We start from the raw sequence: 20,421 nt of genomic DNA, 5'->3' as shown, positions 1-20,421 counted from the left end.
AAGCAATTCCAGCACTAATGAAAGAATTCCAGACCTACGGGAAAGTGGCAGGTCTTGAGATTAATTTTCAAAAATCAGAACTCTTATGCTTTAATATGCCTCCAGAATTGACCCAAAAATTACAAGAAATCTCCAAACTGAAGATATGCTCCAAGTCATTCAAATATCTTGGAGTGGTGATCCCGAAAAACCTATCCAAATTAATGCAATTAAATTTTAATCCCATAATTAAGGAAATAATATGTATGCTAAAAGAATGGTCCCAATTCTCCTTATCATCGCTGGGCCAGATTGCGGCAATAAAAATGTCTATTTTACCTAAATTAAACTTTTTTATTTCAATCAATTCCAATACTGATTCCTAAAAACAAATCAACAATTTGGCAACGAATTATTAACAAATTTATTCTCCAAGGTAAAAAGCCCAGATTAATCAAAAATACTCTTTATAGGTCCCCCAAGAAAGGCGGTCTGGGCATACCCAACCTGCAACTTTATCATGATGCATCTCACCTAAAAAGCACAATACCTCTACTGCAAGAATCTACAAACAAATCTTGGACTGGCATGGAAACTGTGGGCACCTCTTTACAAGAATCCAGAGGTCTCCCATTTGTGATTCATATGAAGAAAAAATTAGATGCTACAACTAACCAATTTTTGAAAAATAATTTAACAATTTGGAAAAATTGGCACTCAAAATTACCCCCCGATTTCGCCTTTGACCCCTGTTCTCAATCATCCCATGTTTTATGAAAGGAATAAATTTCAGCAGTTCAAAGATTGGGAAAAGACGGATATTTACTGCATTAGAGACTTTTACATAGGTAGCCATCCCAAAACGCCTGACCAACTAAAATCTCAGCTCAAGGAAATTAAAACATCCTGGTTTCAACTTCACCAAATTCACCATTTCATCACAATGCCAATTATCATCCAGCAAGTGACAAGACCCCTAACCCCCTTTGAATCTTTCCTTGCTCAACCTTGGGGAAATGGCAAGGGGGCATTATCAAAAATATATGGCATATTACTAGAGACAACAGTAGGTTCCTCTATAAACCATAAAGCCCCTTGGGACAAAGACCTTAGTCCAAATATCAGTGAATCTGACTGGAATGGTATTTGGACTATAACCTCTTTCAAATATGTTTCTTCTAGGATCCGTGAAAATGCACTGAAGCTGGTTTTCAGATGGTACCCCACTCCCCACACCCTACATAGAATCAATAACAAGCTCTCTCCCTTGTGTTGGAGAGTGAGGTACATTTTATCATATGTGGTGGTCTTGCGTGCTGATTGTTCCTTTTTGGGAGGAAGTATTTAATGAAGTCAACAAGATTACCAATCAGTCCCTTCATTTAGACCCATCTCTGGCTCTGCTACTTATAGCTGATGAAGCCAACAATAACATCATACACAAAACTTTGACAAACTTTCTTCTTATAGCAGAACAACTGGTGATAGCTGCTTCATGGAAAACATTTGAACCACATATGATTCATAAATGGTATCAGGAAATATGGAAATTAGCACTTCTGGAAAAACTAACACATAGCTCAAAAGCAATGAGACAAGGAACAGATGCAGACAAGTTCTATGAATAATGTATAGCTTTATTGTTTTTGTTAGTCAAAGTGATGGGGCTTGCAAGCCTCCAACCTCACATGGTCAGATTTGGCAGTCCACATTGGGATAATTATCTGGAAAACAATTCAGGACAATAATTCAAATGTGTGGCCAATCTAATCTGAACATTATATTTAATACATTTCTATTACTTCCAAAGCAGTGGTCAACAACAAAAACTCAGCACAAAAAGTGCAGATGGCCATAATAGAGCAGCTTAAAAACATTGTATTAGATCCACGGTTATGCCCAACAGAGTTCCACTTGTGCTAGAGAAAAGACAATCTGTGCCTCCTGAAAAGCTGCTTTAGAGGGTTAGGGCAGTGGTTCCCAACTTAGGGGCTATGACACCCATGGGGGCTGCGAAGAAATCCACAGGGGGCCACAAACAGTAAAGAAATGAACTATTCATTAATTTTTAAAAAGAAGTCTTCACTCCCTGGATGCTGTCTGCTCGCCGCTGCAGATCACACCTCCTGTTACTCCAAACGAGAGGGGAGGCTTTTGCTAAAGTGCCAGAGTGTCTTTTAAGCATGTTGAGGGCAAGCACCTGCCTTTAAAACAGCCAAAGGAGGCTAAGGGTGGAGCTTCCAGGAAGAAGAGGGGATTACTCCCGTCTCCTTGCACAGCCGCTGCTGATGACGCCCTTACTCAGAACGAGAGGAGAGGGCTTTTCGTGTAGCAAAAAGAAGCGAGGCTGCAAGGAAAGGCTGCTTCCCCCCTTCCTTCCTGGCAGCCAGCCTGCCTGCCTTTTTTGGCTCCTGCTTTGCTGCCACCTCCTTTTAAAAATTATTCTTATTCCATTATTCCAGATCTTACCTTCGGCCAAGACGGAGCTAAGGAGCAATGAGGAAACTCAGGACTTGCTCACCCCCCCATCTGTGATACTAAGTGTGTATGCCGGCATCTCCCCTTTCTTCCACCTATACTCCACCCCGCAATCTCTCTCTCCAAGAAGCTGCAGCAGTTGAGGGCTTCCCCCCTCCCACATGTGCAAATGCATGCATGCCTGATGCTTGCAGGAGGGGCAGGTGTGTTGGTGTGTGTGAATGAATGAATGAATGAATGAATGAATGAATAGTCTTTATTTATAGCCAAAGGCCATCACAATATATAACAAATACTACAGAGGCAAATGCAGTGACATTACATGACATTTAAAAAGTCTGAAATAAACATATTTAAAATACATATTTTAAAATAGAACCTAACGGAAAAACTGTAAAACCTTTCAAAATGGGATTAAATTGGATTAAAATGGATTAAATTGAATTAAAATTGAAAAACAAATAAGATTGTAGTAAACACTCCTAGCCAGTAGCACGTTAGAGCCAACAGCCAATATCAAAAATTGAGTCAAGAATGCTAAAATAGAGATACTCCTGGAACGCCAGTTAGATGTTTTAGGTATCTTGCCCTCATTTTCCCAGCAGCTAGGGCAAACTTTGCCACCTGAGTGGTTATAAAAATGTCAGAACCAGCGAGGAGGGCACATATTTCCTCCAGCAAATATCTATTTGACAAAGAATAAAGAATAACAGAAAGCAATTTCAACCTTGGAGCATCATATAGTGGGCATCTTAATAGATAGTGGACAATGTCCTCAACATCACCCGTTTGACATATACAAAATCTTTGGTGGACTGGGACACTGCAGTACCTCCCATCAAGAAAGGCTGAAGGCATAGATTGGAAACGTAGTGCAGTGAAAGTTTTTCTCAAAGAGGGAATGGTCAGAAAGCTAAAATAGTGCTCCAGACCAAAAGTTGTTTTGAAAAGAGGATGCCACAAAGAAAAAGACGACTGAGTAGAGGAATGAAGATCCCTCCTTTTAGAATAAAGGGAAATTCTTTCCTTAAATAACTGTTTCGCTCGCAATGAAGCATAAGAGGGCAAAATTTCCGTATTGATCCCATATGTAGACAAAATAAATTTAGATCGCTTAAACCAAGAGTTATGAGAGGGGCTCTGTAATTGTTCTAAAAAACACTTTTTAGGAAGGCGAGAATCATTCATGGATGCCAGCTTCAGCCAATACATGGCAAGAGCCACATGTACAGAAGATTCAACAGAATAGAGACCTGTTTCTGTCCTTAAAAAGGAAACAGGTGTACCTTGCGAAACAGCAAGGATAGATCTCATAAAGGTGTTCTGAACTATCTCAAGGGCAGAGATATTTGCATGTCCCCAGATCTCTGCACCGTAAAGAAGCTGAGGGATTACTTTTCTACTGAAAACCTCCACAGCCGGAGGAACCAGACTCCCCCCTTTAAATTTAAAAAAGCGGAGTAGCGAGTGGATCGAATGGGACGCCTTCAACTTGACTGCATCAAAATGTGGTTTCCATGTAAGGTTGGCATTGAATGTCAAACCAAGATATCTAGCACTACGGAGTTGTTCAATGGGGGCATCATTAAGTTTCCAGTGATGGGTTTTTCTTTGCTTCCCAAAAACTACCACCTTTGTTTTGGAGTGATTTATTAATAAATGCTCCTTAATACAGAACTTACCCAAACTTCTTAGGAGCTTCCTCAACCCAAATTGAGTAATAGAGATCAGGGCTAAATCATCAGCATATAATAAAACTGAGAGTTTAACATCTAAGATTGAAGGTGGAAAAAATTCTGGACCAGCCAATTCTTGAACAATATTATTAATATAAAAATTAAAAAGAAACTGTGCTAATAAGCATTCCTGTTGAACCCCTCTGGAAGTTGGAATGGCTTCTGATAGTAATCCATTAGCACCCAGCCGAAACCTAAGGGAAGTATTTGAGTGCAGCATTTGTATTAGGCAGAGTAGTCTTCTATCGATGTTAGTAGAGGTTAGCTTAAACCAGAGGCAGTCTCTATTAATAAGATCAAATGCTGAGGTAAAATCTACAAAAGTGACAAATAGTTCTCTTCTGCCACTCACAGAATATTTTTGGATTAAATGAAGTAGAGTGAAACTTTGATCTATAGTAGACTTTCCTTTTATAAATCCCGCCTGCTCTTCAGCAAGGACAGAGTTCTTAAAGGCCCAATCATTTAATTTAAACAGCAGGTATTTGGTATAAAGTTTAGCAACCACATTGAGAAGGCTAATTGGTCTAAAGTTTTTTGGATCTGCCTTAGAGCCCTTTTTATGGATGGGAACCACTATACTAACTCCCCAACCCAGAGGGACTTTGCCCTGATGATTAATATAAGTAAACATTTTGGCAAGAACTGTTGTCCATCAGTCAAGGTTTGCTTTAAACAGTTCCGCTGGAATCATGTCCTCTCCTGGTGCTTTTTTAATGGTGAGTGAAGTAATCAAACTAGATATTTCTTGAGAAGTAACTGGTTCCCAATCCGGACAAGAACGAAGGGCCAGGGAATCTATGTTAATATAGGTATCTACAAAAGGGCTAGAAGAAGGGTGACTAAAGTGAGAAGAAAAATGGGAACACCATTGAGACGAAGTAATTTGATTGTCCAGGGGAGTATAATCACCCTTGATCCCCTTTGTTACTAAAGCCCAAAATCTTTCCGAATTTTTTTCTAGAGAGGCTAAACCTAGATCCATCCACTGTTGTCAGGTAAAGTTATCTTTTTTTAACCGTAAAATATGTTTATATGCTCTGCGCACACATATATACGTATTAAAATTTTCTAAGGAGTCTACCTTCCTTATTTTCCTCATAGCTCTTGATAGCGTTCACTTATATGTGGCACAATGTTTATCAAACCAGCCATATTTTGTCTGTCTGGGTGGGCAGGTATTAACTACGAAAGGTCTGATGGCCGTAATTATTGTGGTATAATATTGCAATGGGTCTGGCGAAGACAAAAGTTGGTCTCTTAGAGTTAGTGCCCAAGGAGAAGTTAAAATAAATGTATGTCTTCTTGAATCGTCCCGTTCCATCTAATCCTTTTATCACCTTGAGATGTAATATTCTCTGGCGATATGAATACAGTCGAAGTAAAGTCGACTGGGATAACAAGGAGAGAGTGAATAGGCATATGGTCACTCTCAGGTCTAGCCAGAACTTTGAACGACTTACAAAAAGAAATACAAGGCTGCCAGAAGATCATAAAGTCAATAACGCTCCTTCCTCTAGGGCCAATGTACATATAAAAGTCAGATGTAGAGGTTCTTATTGTTCCGTTACATATAACTAACTGATATTTAAAAATAAGTGCAAAAAGAGAATGGCCCGCGCGATTGATGGCTGAGTCCTGTGAGGACCTTATAGGAAGGAATGACAAAACTTCCAGGGTCAGCCCAAGTTTACCACCTATCTTAAAATTGTTTGGACCTAGTCTGGCATTCATGTCACCTACGATTAAAATTAAGGGATCTAAACTAGACTGATATTAAAGGGATAAAGCCCTATCTATGTCAGACCAAATTGAGGTGCCCGCATATTTAGAGTTAAGGGGCGGGCAGTACACATTAATCAGAAAGATTTTTAGACCAGGGGGCCAGACAATTTGGGTTATTAAAGTATTATTTGAGGAACCCACCTCAACCTGAGTAATAGTTGGATTATAGTCCACCGAGATTAGCGTTGCCAGGCCACCTCATGGTCTACCTCTACGATCGGATTTAATTGCTGGGAGTGAATAAGTGGTATAACCCAGTAGAGAAGGAGAAAAAGATGAAGTTACCCATGTTTCTTGAATAGAGAGAATTTGAAATTGAGTGCATAAGTCTTTGAAAGATCCATCTGCAAACTTAGAAGACCAACCTGCAATGTTCCATGATAAAATCTTAATAGGTAACACACCGTCAACATACTGAAGAGAAGGGAGTCAAAAAGACGGTGGGGGATTTGTATCTTCCAAAGAGGAGAATGACGAATGATGTATTATTGCCTCACAAGTATGTGCCGGTCTGCTAACGTTAGAGATTGGTGCCTTCACAAGATGAAGGTGTGTCGTAGGTTGACCTTTAGTTGGAGACCCCATTTCATCTTTCTCCAGAAACCTCACGTCGGTCCAGGAAGGAACTGAATGTGTATTCAAGTAAGTCCTCCGAGGAGGGTCATGTGTGGAAACGTGGTTTAGTCGAGAGGACTCTAAAACATTATGTTGGGAAGAGAGAATTAAATCCTCTGGGAGGGCGGTAGCCTGCGGAGATTTACAAATTCTAGGCACACTCAAAACATGTGGAATTCCCGGCTTTGTATCTGATGAAGACTCAGGTTGAAACATCCTGATTTGAAGGTGAGAGGATAGTCTCTGGAGTCTTAAAATTGTGTCCCGTTGCGCAGTCATTGGAAGGGCACTAAAGGCGGTGAAAAGGTTCTCTTTTTCATTAAAAGGACTAAGCAGGTCTTCATTTTTACAGGAGTTAGATCTAAACTCTTGTTTTAAGCCAGTTAATACATTAGGTGGTGAAGAACAGCTGCAATTTGCCACTCTAGATTTGATGTTACACTGCAGCATGAGAGGAACCATTGTTGAATTTGAAACAGGAGCTATTAGGCCCTTGTTATGAATTTTTATCTCAGGACTAGGAGTACTAACCAATTTTGCTGAATGTACCGGATTCAGAAACGGTAGTAAAGGGTGCGGACCAGCCCTATTCTGGAAATATCTTTGGATGAGTATGCCATGCGTAAGTAATGTTTGCCTATGAGCACGTAGGAGATTTACTTTGTCCAGTTTTCTAAAAGTCAAAAGTATCTTGGCTTTTGCAGAGTTGCTGTACAGATATTCCACTCTGATAATATCCGTTGTCGTCACCTGTTCCTCCACGATCGATTGCAGAAAATTGACAACATGAGATTTCCTAACAGATTGAACGTCGTGAACGTTTACTCTCGGACAATTAAGTAGTACTAATTTGTGTGGAATAAGTTTTAGATTCCAGTGATTTCCCTTTTTTGCTGTCAGAAAGGAATTTAGATCTTGTTGGGGTTGAGCCCTATTCCCCTGTGGCATTAAGCCATGAGAGTAAGAAGAAGTAACGGGCAAAGGTACCACCGGAAGGGGAGTTGAAAGTGCTATGTCTTGCTTAGATTTAAGTCGCATCGGCTATTTTTCCTGGTCCGGAGAAGTATTACGTTGGTTGTTCCTGGTATTCAGTAGGGCTTCTAAAATTTTAAAGAGTTTGGCAAAATTCATCTTCCTAGCTCTTGGGGTTCTAAACTTCTTGATGTTTTTAGGTTTTTTCGCAAGTGTGATCTTCTTCACTTTGGAGCGGTGTTTGGAGACAGTTTTCAGGCTAAAATTACTTTTCTGGGCTATTGAGCTTTGCGCTGCATCCAAAGTGGCGCTGGGTATAACTGGATCAACCTTGGGGAAAGAACCCATTTTCTTAAATTCCTCCTCTAGAATTGTCAGCAATTTGTTAGCCTCAGTTAAGAAATTCTTAATACAGCTGATCTCTGCTAAAATTACAGACAATCGAGTGACCAAGCAATTGTACTCAGCAGGTTGAAGGAGCTAATTTTTTGTTACATTTCCCATAAAAGGCTCTAAGGATTTATCTAGGAGGCAAGGGTTTGAGGGGGGAGTTAAAATCTGCTCCTCCGAAATCTGTCCCACAGGTATAAAATTCGCTAGCACTTTAAATGATTGCAGCCTGGATGAGCTTTCAACCAGTTCCAATTCAGAAGCAAGTATGTAGGAAGGGGAAAAAGATTGGTCCGGTACAAGGGCCCCCTTCATATCTAGGGACCAGTCCAGAATAGCATCATTAGAGGTAAAACCTTCAGAGCTACGAGATGGACCTTCCTTATATCCATAGTCATTTGCCTTTGGCTCCTCCTCAGCGGGGGAAACAGATAAATTCAACTCCTTCTCTTTCAAATTAGAGGGGAAGAAATGAGTAATTTGTAACTGCTTTGCCTTAGCAGTAATTGGAGCTATACCCCCGTCCAAACAAATTCCTTGTTCTTTATAAGTCTTTCTAGTGTAGACCATTTTCCTGGGCCTTCTGCCTTAAAAGCTATAACAAACCGTGAGGAAGAGGGCTAACAATAGCAGTAATGTTTTTTCACAAGGAGAGAAAAATTTATCTAATCACAATTTTGTCCAGATGACTTATAATCTTGAGCAGCAATGACTAATGCCAAAATACTTCCTGTAGAAGCCGTGGGGAGTCTAACGAAGGCTCCTTACCTCTCTTCGTCAGAGTTTATCAATTTCTTAGTTCTGTCGATGGCAGCTCAAACTAATTAGTGGGAGGATAAGGAGCAGGATGCTTCTAAAAACAATCATCAGTCATTAAAGACGTATTAAAATGCTGTGGTCCAAGTTAATCCAGGTTAATATGTTGGCAAGACAGCAGAGAAGGGAAATGGAGCTCTTCTCCCGGCAGCCATCTGTCTTCTGCTCCACTATCATTCCCCAAGTGTAGTTGCCAAAATGTATAGTTGCCAAAATGCGTTAAGTACTAGTTTTCCTCTATTCGGCACTGGCCTCATCTTCAGTACCACGTCCGATTCTGGATACACACTTTAAGAAGGATGCAGACAAACTGGAACAGGTTCAGAGAAGGACAACGAGGATGATCAGGGGACTGGAAACAAAGCCCTCTGAGGAAAGACTGAAATAACTGGGCCCATTTTGCCTTGAGAAGGGAAGACTAAAGGGATATATGACAGCACTCTTCAAGTTCTTGAAAGGTTGTCACACAGAGGAGGGCCAGAATCGATTGTCTCAGAGTGCAGGACACGGAATAATGGGCTTAAGTTACAGAAAGCCACATTTTGACAGAATATCAGGAAAAACACCCTAACACTATGGAACCAATTACCTAGGGAGGTGGTAGGCTCTCCAGCACTGGAGGCATTCAACAGGCAGCTGGATAACCACCTGTTGGGTATGCTTTGCTTTGGATTCCTGCACTGAGCAGGGGGTTGGACTTGATGGCTTTCTTGCCAACATACTGTCTGCATAAGTGTTTCAAGACGCTATCCTACCATATCTCTTTATAATGTTCCATACCAAGAGCCAGTTTCCCCAACCTGATACTCTGATGTTTTGGGTTACTCATCAACCCTGATCATTGTCTGGGGCTGATGGGATTGTAGTCCACAATATCTGGAGGGTACCAGGTTCTGAAAGGCTGCTCAGGAATCTATATCTCTAGCTCACCCACAGTTAATAATTAAATAGGCACGTATGCAAGCCAAAGGTAGAAATACCTGTTAACAACAACAGTTTAATGCCCCTATTGATTCCATTACTTGTCTCCCTGGCCCTGAACTTGTTAATGCCGTGACTGCTTCAAGGAAAAGGAATAAAAGGAATCTACAGAGATGGTCACGGAAACATTCTGTACTGGCTTTTTTTTAAAAGCCACATGAAAAGTGAGCAACAATGGTTTAAGTTTAAGTAGTCACAGGGCTCACCCATACCTACTAAGAAAACCTACATTTTCATTGTTCAGTTTGTCACCTTGGTGTCCAAATATGACCAGTTTGTGCTTGGATTAATTTTATAAAAATATAGCATTTTTCCATCTGTAGATGTGGGCATGGAAAATTTTAACTTTTTCATATACCTCTGCCTGTCCATCCACCATTTGTCCCTTTTTCTATCACATGTTCTCCCTTCTCATTGCCTACCCCCAGAAATGCACAAATGTACAGTTTCAAGTCGCTTCATACATGTGTACTTAAACATTTCTGTCACTGCATATAGTTCTCAAAAGGATTTTACCCTCCATTTTGCCCTCTGGAAGTGCACAAAATTTAAAGGTGAAGCAAATCTGCCTGCTAAAAGAACTGTTTTATTTCTTTGTTCTCCTGTCACCGTTGCAACTGTCCACAATGGAGTATGCAGACTTCCTCTGACTCCTTTAATTTCATTTAAACTTGCTACAGACCTGCCTGTGGGCTATAAGAGAAAGTGCTGAAAACCAGAGATGCCTAGTCAGCTCCTTAAAAAACTACAGAAATCATGGTCCATTGAAAGGTTCCCCCCCCATAACAGTGCATCAAAGTGTTTCTTTTTCTAAAAATGTATGCATTTCAGCACAAAACTAGCAATGTGGCATTCACAAATACTCATTTTGCAAACAAATCAAAAGGATTGCTTAATCAGCGCACCTCCCACCCCCCAAGAAAAGAGAACACAAATTGGGAAAACAAGATGTGCATTTTCCAAATGGAGGAATTTGTGCTGTAAAATACTAGGCATTTTCATAGATAGACAGGGGTAGATGTAAGCCACCACCCCATAACAAAAGCGACAACAGAGGTATCAAGGATGGGCATTTCAGTGCAATAATAGCAACATGATCTATTTTGTGTGCACATTTTAAAGTTTTAAGCTTTCTTAAAAATTCAAAAAACACACTTCTGCAATGCACAACCCAAATGCCACGTGAAAGGGAGATGATGGCAGTATTATACAGGCACGAGAGTGGCTGTATACTATAGTCAGCATGCATTTTTTGCATTCTGCAATGTTAAATTGAAAATACCCCCCATGCCATTCTGGTGCTTCCCATATGCCCATTTCAAAACCAGATCTTACAAAACTTACAGTGCTGACCTGAGAAATGCTTGCTTAACAACCCTCTCAGTTTTCATGGAGATACACAAAACAGTCTGAGAGAATCGAGAGTTCAAAGTGTAAAAAGAGAGGGAGAAAAACCAGACCCCCTTTGGGACTTTTTTCTGTCAGAGTTCTCATAATATGTTGATATTAACTAACAATCAGCCATGTTCAGAGTACCTGTAATCCTATTGCTGACCTTGCCCCATACTCTGACCTTCATCTTCTGCCGTTTAAAAGTTAAAAAAAATTCACGCAGTTTTTCGTACTAATTCAATCCTCTAATAATACAAAAAGGGAAGAAAAACATCTTCACTGCATATCTCTACTGCTTTGCAGATGCTTTGCTCTGATGTTTTTAGGTGGGTGTATCCATTGTTCCCCTCTAAACACCCGCTCCCTCCTCCTCCCTTCATTCATTTTATTTCCTTTTGGCTGAAAACCAACTTTCGGCTGCTCTCTCCCATTCTGCTAGCTTTTTTTATGTTGCTGCAAACATTGCCTTATCCCCCCCCCAACTTATGCACAAAAGCAAAACACTGCTCAAACAAAGATTTGTATTTCAGCTGTATTGTACCAGTGAAAATACAAATAATCACACTTCTGGGTTGTTGTTTTTTTAATAAAACTTACTGGTAGAGCAAACTGAGCATGCTTGCTTGCCAAGTAACCAGAGGGACTAGAAATGTTCAGTTAGAGGGTGTGATCATTATGAAACTGTGTGATTGATCCTTCCCCTCAGTGTTAGTAGAAAACACTGTAATTGCAGCTGGCATTGAGCCCTTACTGTGGATGGTGCAAATAGAAAAAGGAGGTAAAAACAGAACATTTTTACAAATTTGTGGGGCAGTACAATATCTCAGGGAGGAGGTCAGACCTTCTGCTCCCCTGGTACATTCACTATAGATGTCCAATTTCCCTGCTTTTTAACATTTGATAGAATTATCTGTTGGCTATAGGTACATTCTTAAACCGCAAGCGTTTTTTTGCCTATTAGTGAATTATTCATAAAATGCAGATTTTTTGGTGCTTTTTAAAAAAAATACGTGTGTGGTGTGTTTGGGAGAAAAATTAAGTTCAAACCGCTGCTTTGTGGCTCGAGGATCACTTATTCACGCAGCCTGCAGCAGCAAGTAAGAAGTGGCAGAAATCACTGCCAGAAATGCAAATGGCATGTAAGGAACAATAAGGAGGCATGGATGGAGGACAAGAGTACTACCTGTGGACCACCCCTCTTGCAAAACCATAGTGCAAGACATCTGAGGAACCCTATACTGAAGTAGTTGCTAACTGGAACAGCAAAACTATTCATTTTTTGATGGGTAGGGAAAATTCAGATATAATAAGAGAAAATCTGTCATGGCAGGGAACTTCATATGGACAATGGTGAATTAACTCAGACACAAGGGCCTGACAACCCTTGGATCTCTCTCAAGGTGACAATTTCAGTGGATGACGAACAAAAAAAAAGTTCCAAATACTGTAACTGCAACACACATTTTTATTATTTACATATGTGAGACCTCCTGTTCTGCCTACAAGCTACTGATCATCTAGAGAATGCAACACACTTTCACCAATGTCTAATTAAAGCCATCTATGTTTTCTAATAGTAACACTGTTTTGCCTTCAGTGACAGATGTAGACCAGCAGGAGTTGTCATTTCCAGTAGTTAATATCTACTTACCCACAAATTTGAAAGCTACCTTGTCAAGTCCCTGTACAGGAGGTCAAAAGCATACATGTAACATAGGGAGTGGATATGGCATGAGCTCTCAGCTTGTCTGAGGTTATTATCACACATGAAGCATTTAAACATGAAAATGGATGCATTGTGTTTAATTGGCACAATTATTTTAAATAAAACAAAATGGAAAGCTATTAATGAAACTTTTTTTAAAAATACAAACCTACCCTTATATTGATACTTATTGAAATGAAACCATCCTTTGCCAGCAAGCCAAAAACAAACAGAACAACAGTAGTACAATGAAAAAGATACACGGGGGTGGTGGGGAGAGAAAATCTGAAAGAAGACTGATTTTAAGAAAGAAAAACACTTTTATGGACAGAAAGTAGAAGCAACTGGGAGAAAACATGGTACAAATTACTTGTGTAAAGATGGCAACAATTCAGTTCAAATTATTAATGTAAACAAATTATTTTATATTAATTCAGTTAAAATTATCTGCTTAAATGCTAGTGCATGGAACTGTCTGGTTATTGCTTTTGCAAAACAGTAAGCAGTTTCAAATCAACACTGTCACTGATTGAACACAACTTTGTCATATGTAATCAGATTGTTCTTGTAAACCCATTCCAGATGCATGCTAGATAATGGGATGATTATTTTATAAGAAATAATGGCATGATCATAAAAATGTGAACACCACTAATTTCAGACTACAATAAAAACATTAATACTACTAGGGGCTGCCCCCCCATTGCTTCACTCACCAACCCCACCTACCATCACCAAAGCTCCCTCGCCCCAAAGAGCCACGAAAGGCTCCCCTTCCCACCACAAGCTTCCAAAGATGCCCCCTTCCCCCATGGGTCTCCAAAGCCCTCCATCTTCTCCCCGTGTGGGTCACTGAAGCCTGCTCCTTTCTCCCCCAGTGGCTCACCAAAGCCCTCCCCTTCCCCCATGGGTCACCAAAGCCTTCCCCATTGGTACATCACCAAAATCCCTCCCCTTTCCCCTATGGGTGTCCAGATATGTTGATAGAGCTGCCCTGCAGGTCACCAGAGCTCCTCCCTCCCTCCACAGATCACCAGAACTCTCCTCACTGCCACAGGTTACCAGAGCTCCCCCGTTTGCCCTCATGGGTCAGCACACTCTCCACACATCCCCCATGGTCTGAAGCTCCCCCTTTTGTAAGTGCGACACTTAAATATATATATATAGGAAGATATAACAATGTTACTATATATACAATGGTAATATCTATTGTTCCAAGTAATTAAAATCAACTAACTACTTAACTTTCTCTTGTCGATGTATGCCATGTATGTGGACAGGCTATTGTTTATCCCATTGGAATTAACTGCCAGGAAACATCTTTAGGGACTTCTTAAATATACTTATTAAGTATAATAGCCCTATGCTGTTAAGTCCCAAAATTAAAAGGCCTTATATTTGCAAAAACATGCTACAAAAATGCTTCTTGCAAAATCACAGGATTAATTGCAACAAACTGTACACCAGTGAGAGAATATAATTGGTTATCCTAGTGCCGATGATCTGACCAAACCCAAACCTTATCAGCTGTACAATTAAAACCTAGTTAATGTTCATCTTTTAAGGTGGTGGGAGGAAGATGAAGAAGATGCAGTTATATGAATGAGCGGCCAGTCACTCTACATTTGATTCTTTTTTCCTTGCATAGTGTAGCACAGAATTAGTTGCTTGCAAATCATACAGGAAAGCAGAACTCTGAGATATCCAAAGCTATAATTACAGTGGCTCTAAGCACTCCAGCAGAACTTCCTTTGGATCTTAGTAAGGTGGTAGACTGGTTAAGATCATGAGCTATCAGCCCCAAGTTCCCAGTTCAAATCTCAGCTCATCCACCAAGTCAATGAGTGGCCTTAGTTAAGCCCTTTGTTAATTCAGCCCCACAAATGTAAAATGGGAATAACAACAGATTACCTTTCAGGGTTTTTGAAAGGATTAACAAGATAACACATGTAAAGTGCTCAGAAGACTTAGGTAAAGTGTTATATAAATAACTTTCATTACAATGACACATGACTCCCACAGGATAGCATAGGATAAGATACATAATGAGGAACATGTGAAATCAAAGTTAACCACTACCTTTAGCACAATCTGCTCCATGGTAGCCAGGAAAACAGTGACAGATTCCGGATACACATTCACCATTCCCATGACAATTACGTGGACAGTCCTGCACAGAATCTGAAAGACAGGTGCCATTTATGTGTTAGCTGTTCCATTTTTGATTTCCAATGATGTCATTTTTAATGTTCACACACTTTATGCAAATTCAGCACCTGAACTTCATAATCAGGACTCACCTGAACGAGAAGAAAAGGTTAACACTTCTTAGTAATACCTGTCTTAAATATTCCTGAATCACAAAGACTGTGTTTAACAGGTGGTTACATTTTCCAATTTCTTTTATAAAGCTGGTACTTTTTGGAAAAAAATATTGTATTGCACTAAGCAGACCTATTTTACATATGAGGAAATGAAGAAGCAGAGAAGTCCCTTCTGCCATATAATGAGCCCAAATTAAACAGTAACAGCCAGGGGTCTCTTGTGCTAATGATTAGAACAAGCCATTGTATCTTTGGTAACCAACTACAATCATACATCATGAGACAGAACGGAGGTTTCTATATAAGATGCAATTTTTGTTACTGTATATAGTCTTTGTGTGTGATAATTGTTATATCTTGATAGTAGTTTTGTATGCACAAAGCATGCTAATATAGCAGCCTGTGAACATGTTTTCTGCAGCTTAAAATATTACACTTTGAGTCACTGGAAACATAGCCATCCTACATCAATCTCATACAAACTGTGTTATTATTGTTCTTGCTGTATTTCATGTGAAAAATTTCATTACCTGTATAAATGTAGTAAAGCATATGTAAAGGGCCTCCATGTTTGAAAGCTTGATTTTAAAGCCATTTTTGTCTTTTTTTAAAAATTATTTTTATCCACCCCTATTAATTAAGAACATAAGAACATAAGAAGAGCCTGCTGGATCAGGCCAGTGGCCCATCTAGTCCAGCATCCTGTTCTCACAGTGGCCAACCAGGTGCCTGGGGGAAGCCCGCAAGCAGGACCCAAGTGCAAGAACACTCTCCCCTCATTCAAAATTATGACACAAAAACCATAATTCTGTCACATGTAAATTATTAGGACAAAAATTTAACAGAGAACCTATGTAATCTTAAAAGTTTTTTTCTGTATTAAGAAAACTGAACTAAGTTACAGTTGTCTATACAACACTGAATGTACAACTTTTCTTTTTATAGTAAAATCTTACACATTTCCAGTCAGAAGTAAGTAAGTCTGACTGAATTCAATGGGAACTGCAACCATAAACTCTTAGCAATAACTCTTATATAGTATTTTGTATCTCATTTTATATGATATATTTTATATGATATATTTTATATAAATAAATTATATAAATAAATGATTTTATATGATATATTTTAGGGTATTTTAGGGTAGTGCCTATGGAAAAGCTTTCATTATTTTTCTTTTTAAAAAGCTAGCATTGGCTTCATTTCACCCTTCTGTATAATTTCCTCCATTTCTCATATTCAGACGGTGAGTGCCGTTGCTTATGTAGCCAAAAGAAGCACCAACCATTCACAACAAGAGAGATGGCCTTATGGGAACCCTGAGAGTTCCAAAACCTTTTTTTTAAAGACAAAACCCTTAAGGGGGATCTCTTGGAGACTCTGCATAGGTTCCATAAGTCCTTAGTTGTCTTCCTAGTATTTTGATGTAAAATGTGCTTCCAAAAAATTGCAATGGAATGCAGAATCAACCAGTATCACCATCAGTTCAGTATTTTGCTACTGACGTAGTATGGTCAGTTTTGAAAACTATGTAATAATTTAAATATGAGCAATCAGCGTTCCATATCATCAGGTGAGCCTCCCCATGTATAGCAGGCTTCCTGGTTACAGACATTCCTCCAAGTTTTCCCCGCTTGTACAGGTTGGCAAACTGCCTACTCCCCTCCTCTACAGGTCGCCAAGCCTCCCCCCCTCAACCTTCTCCTTGAAGGAGGAGGGAAGCAGAGGAGGGAGGCAGCCGGCTAAGGCCAGCCGCACAGAAACTCAGAACAAGCAGGGGCAGCTCCTCAGCAACTGTCCTGCTCTCCAACCACTTCACTGTTCCATGTCCTCCACCACTGAGGCTGAAATAGATGGCAGCTGAGAAGTAGTTGTGACTGTTCCATGGCTTGCCTGGCCTGCCCAGCCACTGCCTCCACACACCTCCATCGTAATGGCCCCACAGTTTTTAGAAGATAGGTGGCACTGTGAACTGCGCCATGATGACAGCCTTACAAAAATATTATGCAAGATATAATTAGGTACTTTAGGAACGTATGCCTGTGCAAAATGTGAATGTGCAAAAATGTAAACAGGAGAAAAGCTAACACTGTTATTGTTCATGCTGAAATTATGTGTCAATTGAAAAGTCCTAAAAACCAACCATGTAGGGGAAAGGGCATTTTCAATATCACCAGCATTTTTAAACATTATTTGCACTAATTGATAGCAACTGTTAGTGTATTTAAACTTTGTTCACTGACTTTTAAAACCTGGCTATAAACATTTCCTCGTTCTCTCATGTTTGAAATAATATTTCTATATATTCAGATATGTGCATTTAGTTTGAGAATCTCTGGTTGACATCTTTGGCATTTGTTCTTCTATTTCACATTGGTCAGTACACCTCTCAATCTATCTTGATGGAGAAAGTTCTCATAACAGATATGTGTCGAAGAACCTTTGAACTGAAAAAAATACTGTACTTTTCTTCACATTTTGGACCAATTACTATCATTGCACCATCAAGATGTCTACCTAACTATTACACCTATTACCTTTGACTCTCTCATAAACTGGCAACACTTTCAGACAAAACTATATAGTGGAAAATGTTGCAAGCTACCAAACATGCATTACTAGGAGATTCTTGGCACTTTCGGCATCTGAGCCTATTGTGGGAAGGATTATATTGTATATGTTAAGGGGAATGTTAATTGAGTGGTTCATGGGCATAATAAATGGCCACTGTGCATATTCACCAAGCCTCATGGACAATGTTCATATTAACCTTTCACAAAGAGGAAATTGTGCACATTTTCCAGTCAATATATATATATATTCCAAACAGGGCTTAGGAAATGTGCATTTATCACCTGGATTTTGTACATTCTCTGGTTATTATGCATAATCTCCAACAGGCTTTGGGTAATGTGCATAGATCTCCTGAATTTTGTACACTCTCTGGCCATTACACATTATCTTCAATAGGTCTGTAGGAATGTACATATGTTGACTGCATTTTGTATATTCTGCACATTTTTGGTCAGTATGCAGTCTCCAAGAAATGTGCCTTTCCCCCTATGTCTTTGCAGAAGTATACAATCTGCACCCCCTGGGCTGCTTCTGGCCCACTGTCTAATCTTACATGTCCCACAACATACTCTGATCAGTGGAACAGCGGGGGGGGGGGTCCAGGTAAAGATTAACAATCAACATTTTTCTGTAGTCCAGTCTCCTTTTCACCATTGTCACCTGTTCCTCAGTCAGCTGAGCAACACAAGGAGGGGTAGCAGGGAGAGGAAACTTTTAAACCTTCCCTTCCCTTGCCATGATTCTGATGGAAACTGCTCCCCCACCTGCTGCTATTAAGCTAAGGAAAAAGCTTAATATCAGCATAAGATGAATTATCAAAGGAATCACAAGGGCACTGCATCCAGCCTGGCGGGGAGCATCAGAGATTAACACACCAGTAGCCCATCACTGCATCTGTAGCCCTGCTGCTCATGTCAGCTAGAGCCAAAGTGTGGTGGGGATTACTTCAGGGGTGGGGCTGAAAACAGGAAAAAAGCATGTTTCTTGGAGAGTATGCATACTGACTGGAGAATGTACATAATGACCAGAGAATGTGCAAAATGCAGTCAATATACACACAATCCCTAAGGCCTGTTGGAGATTATATTTATTGGGAACTGTGTACTATTCCCTCTCTGTGGAAGGTTAATATTTACATTTTCCATAAAGCCTGGTACAATGGCTGGTTATTATGCACATTAACCGCTCAATTTACATTCCCCATAACATATACATATGTACTTCAACTATATGTTTGGATGTGTACACATATGCATATGTCTTTTATTACAACCTACATCTTGGCTACTTCCTGATTCTGGGTAAATTAGAAGAGTTGATTAATAGAAAATTAAGAAAGTCAAAACTATATTTATTGATAGCAACATTTTCTCAGATTTAGACAGAAAGTTTCCATCTAATTGTATTTTAAATATTACAAATAACATGATACATACAACAGACCATCCTTAGCGCAATACAACAAGGATATCCACCCTAACACCTCTGAAAAATGGAAGTTCTATAAATTTTCCTTATCACACATTACAAACGGTAATGAAAAGCAAAAGTATTAATCATGAATCTGATCACTGTCACATTGTATATCTGAAACAATTCTGACTCTCCCACCTAAGATTCAAACATGATTGCTAAGTTTGTGTCTGTTAAAATTAACAATTATGCACACCCTGCTTATCTGAGTTGCTCTTTTCTTCTTTGTATGCTATCTTACATATCTTGGTATCATACATATCATATCAGGTATGGCTTGATTTGAACATGAGAACAACAAAAAGAAAAAAGTTGTCAAATAAAAGCATATCCTGAATAGTAGCAGCCCAAGTATTTTTTCCACATCTTACAGCCAACTAAAAATTGTCCATAGCCAAGGCATACATACCCAAAATAACTGTATTGAAAGACACCACTTCTTTATCTTTGCCATCGTTATAAAAGGCAAGGTGCCATGACCCCATATCCAAGTACTGAACAAATACAGCTTCATTTTGAACAAGAGTCTGGATGCTTCGACGCTCTCGTGGAGACTCCACCACGCTCCATTTCTCTTTCCCATCCAAACGCTCCATAAAATCATACTAGTGGATAGAAGAACAGGGAAGGTGATTCATTGTAAATTTATACTGCGGACAATGGGAAAACAAATAAAAGTGCTATCTATGATAGAGAACATATTTTGTTTTGACTGGACCTGGACTGGACATTCTTGCAAGTGGGTGTTTTCTCTAGATTTACCCAAGCTCTTTATGTTTTCTGCATGGTTGGATGTGAAGACTGCAAACTGTTTCTCCACTGCACAAGCAACAGCATCAGCCCTGACTAATGTGTGACTGTGAGCTGGGTGTCTTAATCCAGACTCAGTTTAAGTTTAGGCTTTGTTGCTAGCTGTGTTCCATTTATTGGGAACAATATGCAGCATTGTACACTGTCATTGTACTGAAAAGCCTTGGAAATGGCTCTAGTTTGAAGTGAAGCACTTATCTCTGTTTCACCTTCTAGTACACCAAAATTGGTGCAGATAGAAATCATATGAATCTGACATTGCAATTCTCAACGTTGGGCAGAACCAGTGGCATTGATTAGCTCATGCTCATTTTACAAGGCTTTCCCATTTTTTATCTTGTTTGAGATATTTACATTTGTATGAAAGCACGTTTCAAATCGTGAAATAAAT

General features: G+C 39.6%; 1 protein-coding gene across 13 annotated transcripts in view; it reads right to left on the bottom strand.

Annotated features, from left to right (window-relative positions):
* Positions 1-20,421, bottom strand: part of LOC133380132 (teneurin-2) — a 995,941-nt gene that overhangs the window by 251,691 nt on the left and 723,829 nt on the right. For all 13 annotated transcript variants that reach the window (XM_061616787.1, XM_061616792.1, XM_061616791.1 and 10 more), the window contains 2 exons: positions 19,630-19,825; positions 14,929-15,030 (listed from right to left, as the gene is read on the bottom strand). In XM_061616787.1, coding sequence (XP_061472771.1) covers positions 14,929-15,030; positions 19,630-19,825 — 298 coding nt within the window. The remainder of the gene's footprint in view (positions 1-14,928; positions 15,031-19,629; positions 19,826-20,421) is intronic.

Source organism: Rhineura floridana, chromosome 3 (assembly GCF_030035675.1).
Source record: "Rhineura floridana isolate rRhiFlo1 chromosome 3, rRhiFlo1.hap2, whole genome shotgun sequence".
Classification (NCBI taxonomy): Eukaryota; Metazoa; Chordata; class Lepidosauria; order Squamata; family Rhineuridae; genus Rhineura; species Rhineura floridana.
Note: the sequence above shows the minus strand (reverse complement) of the source record. Positions and strands in the feature narration are given on the sequence as shown.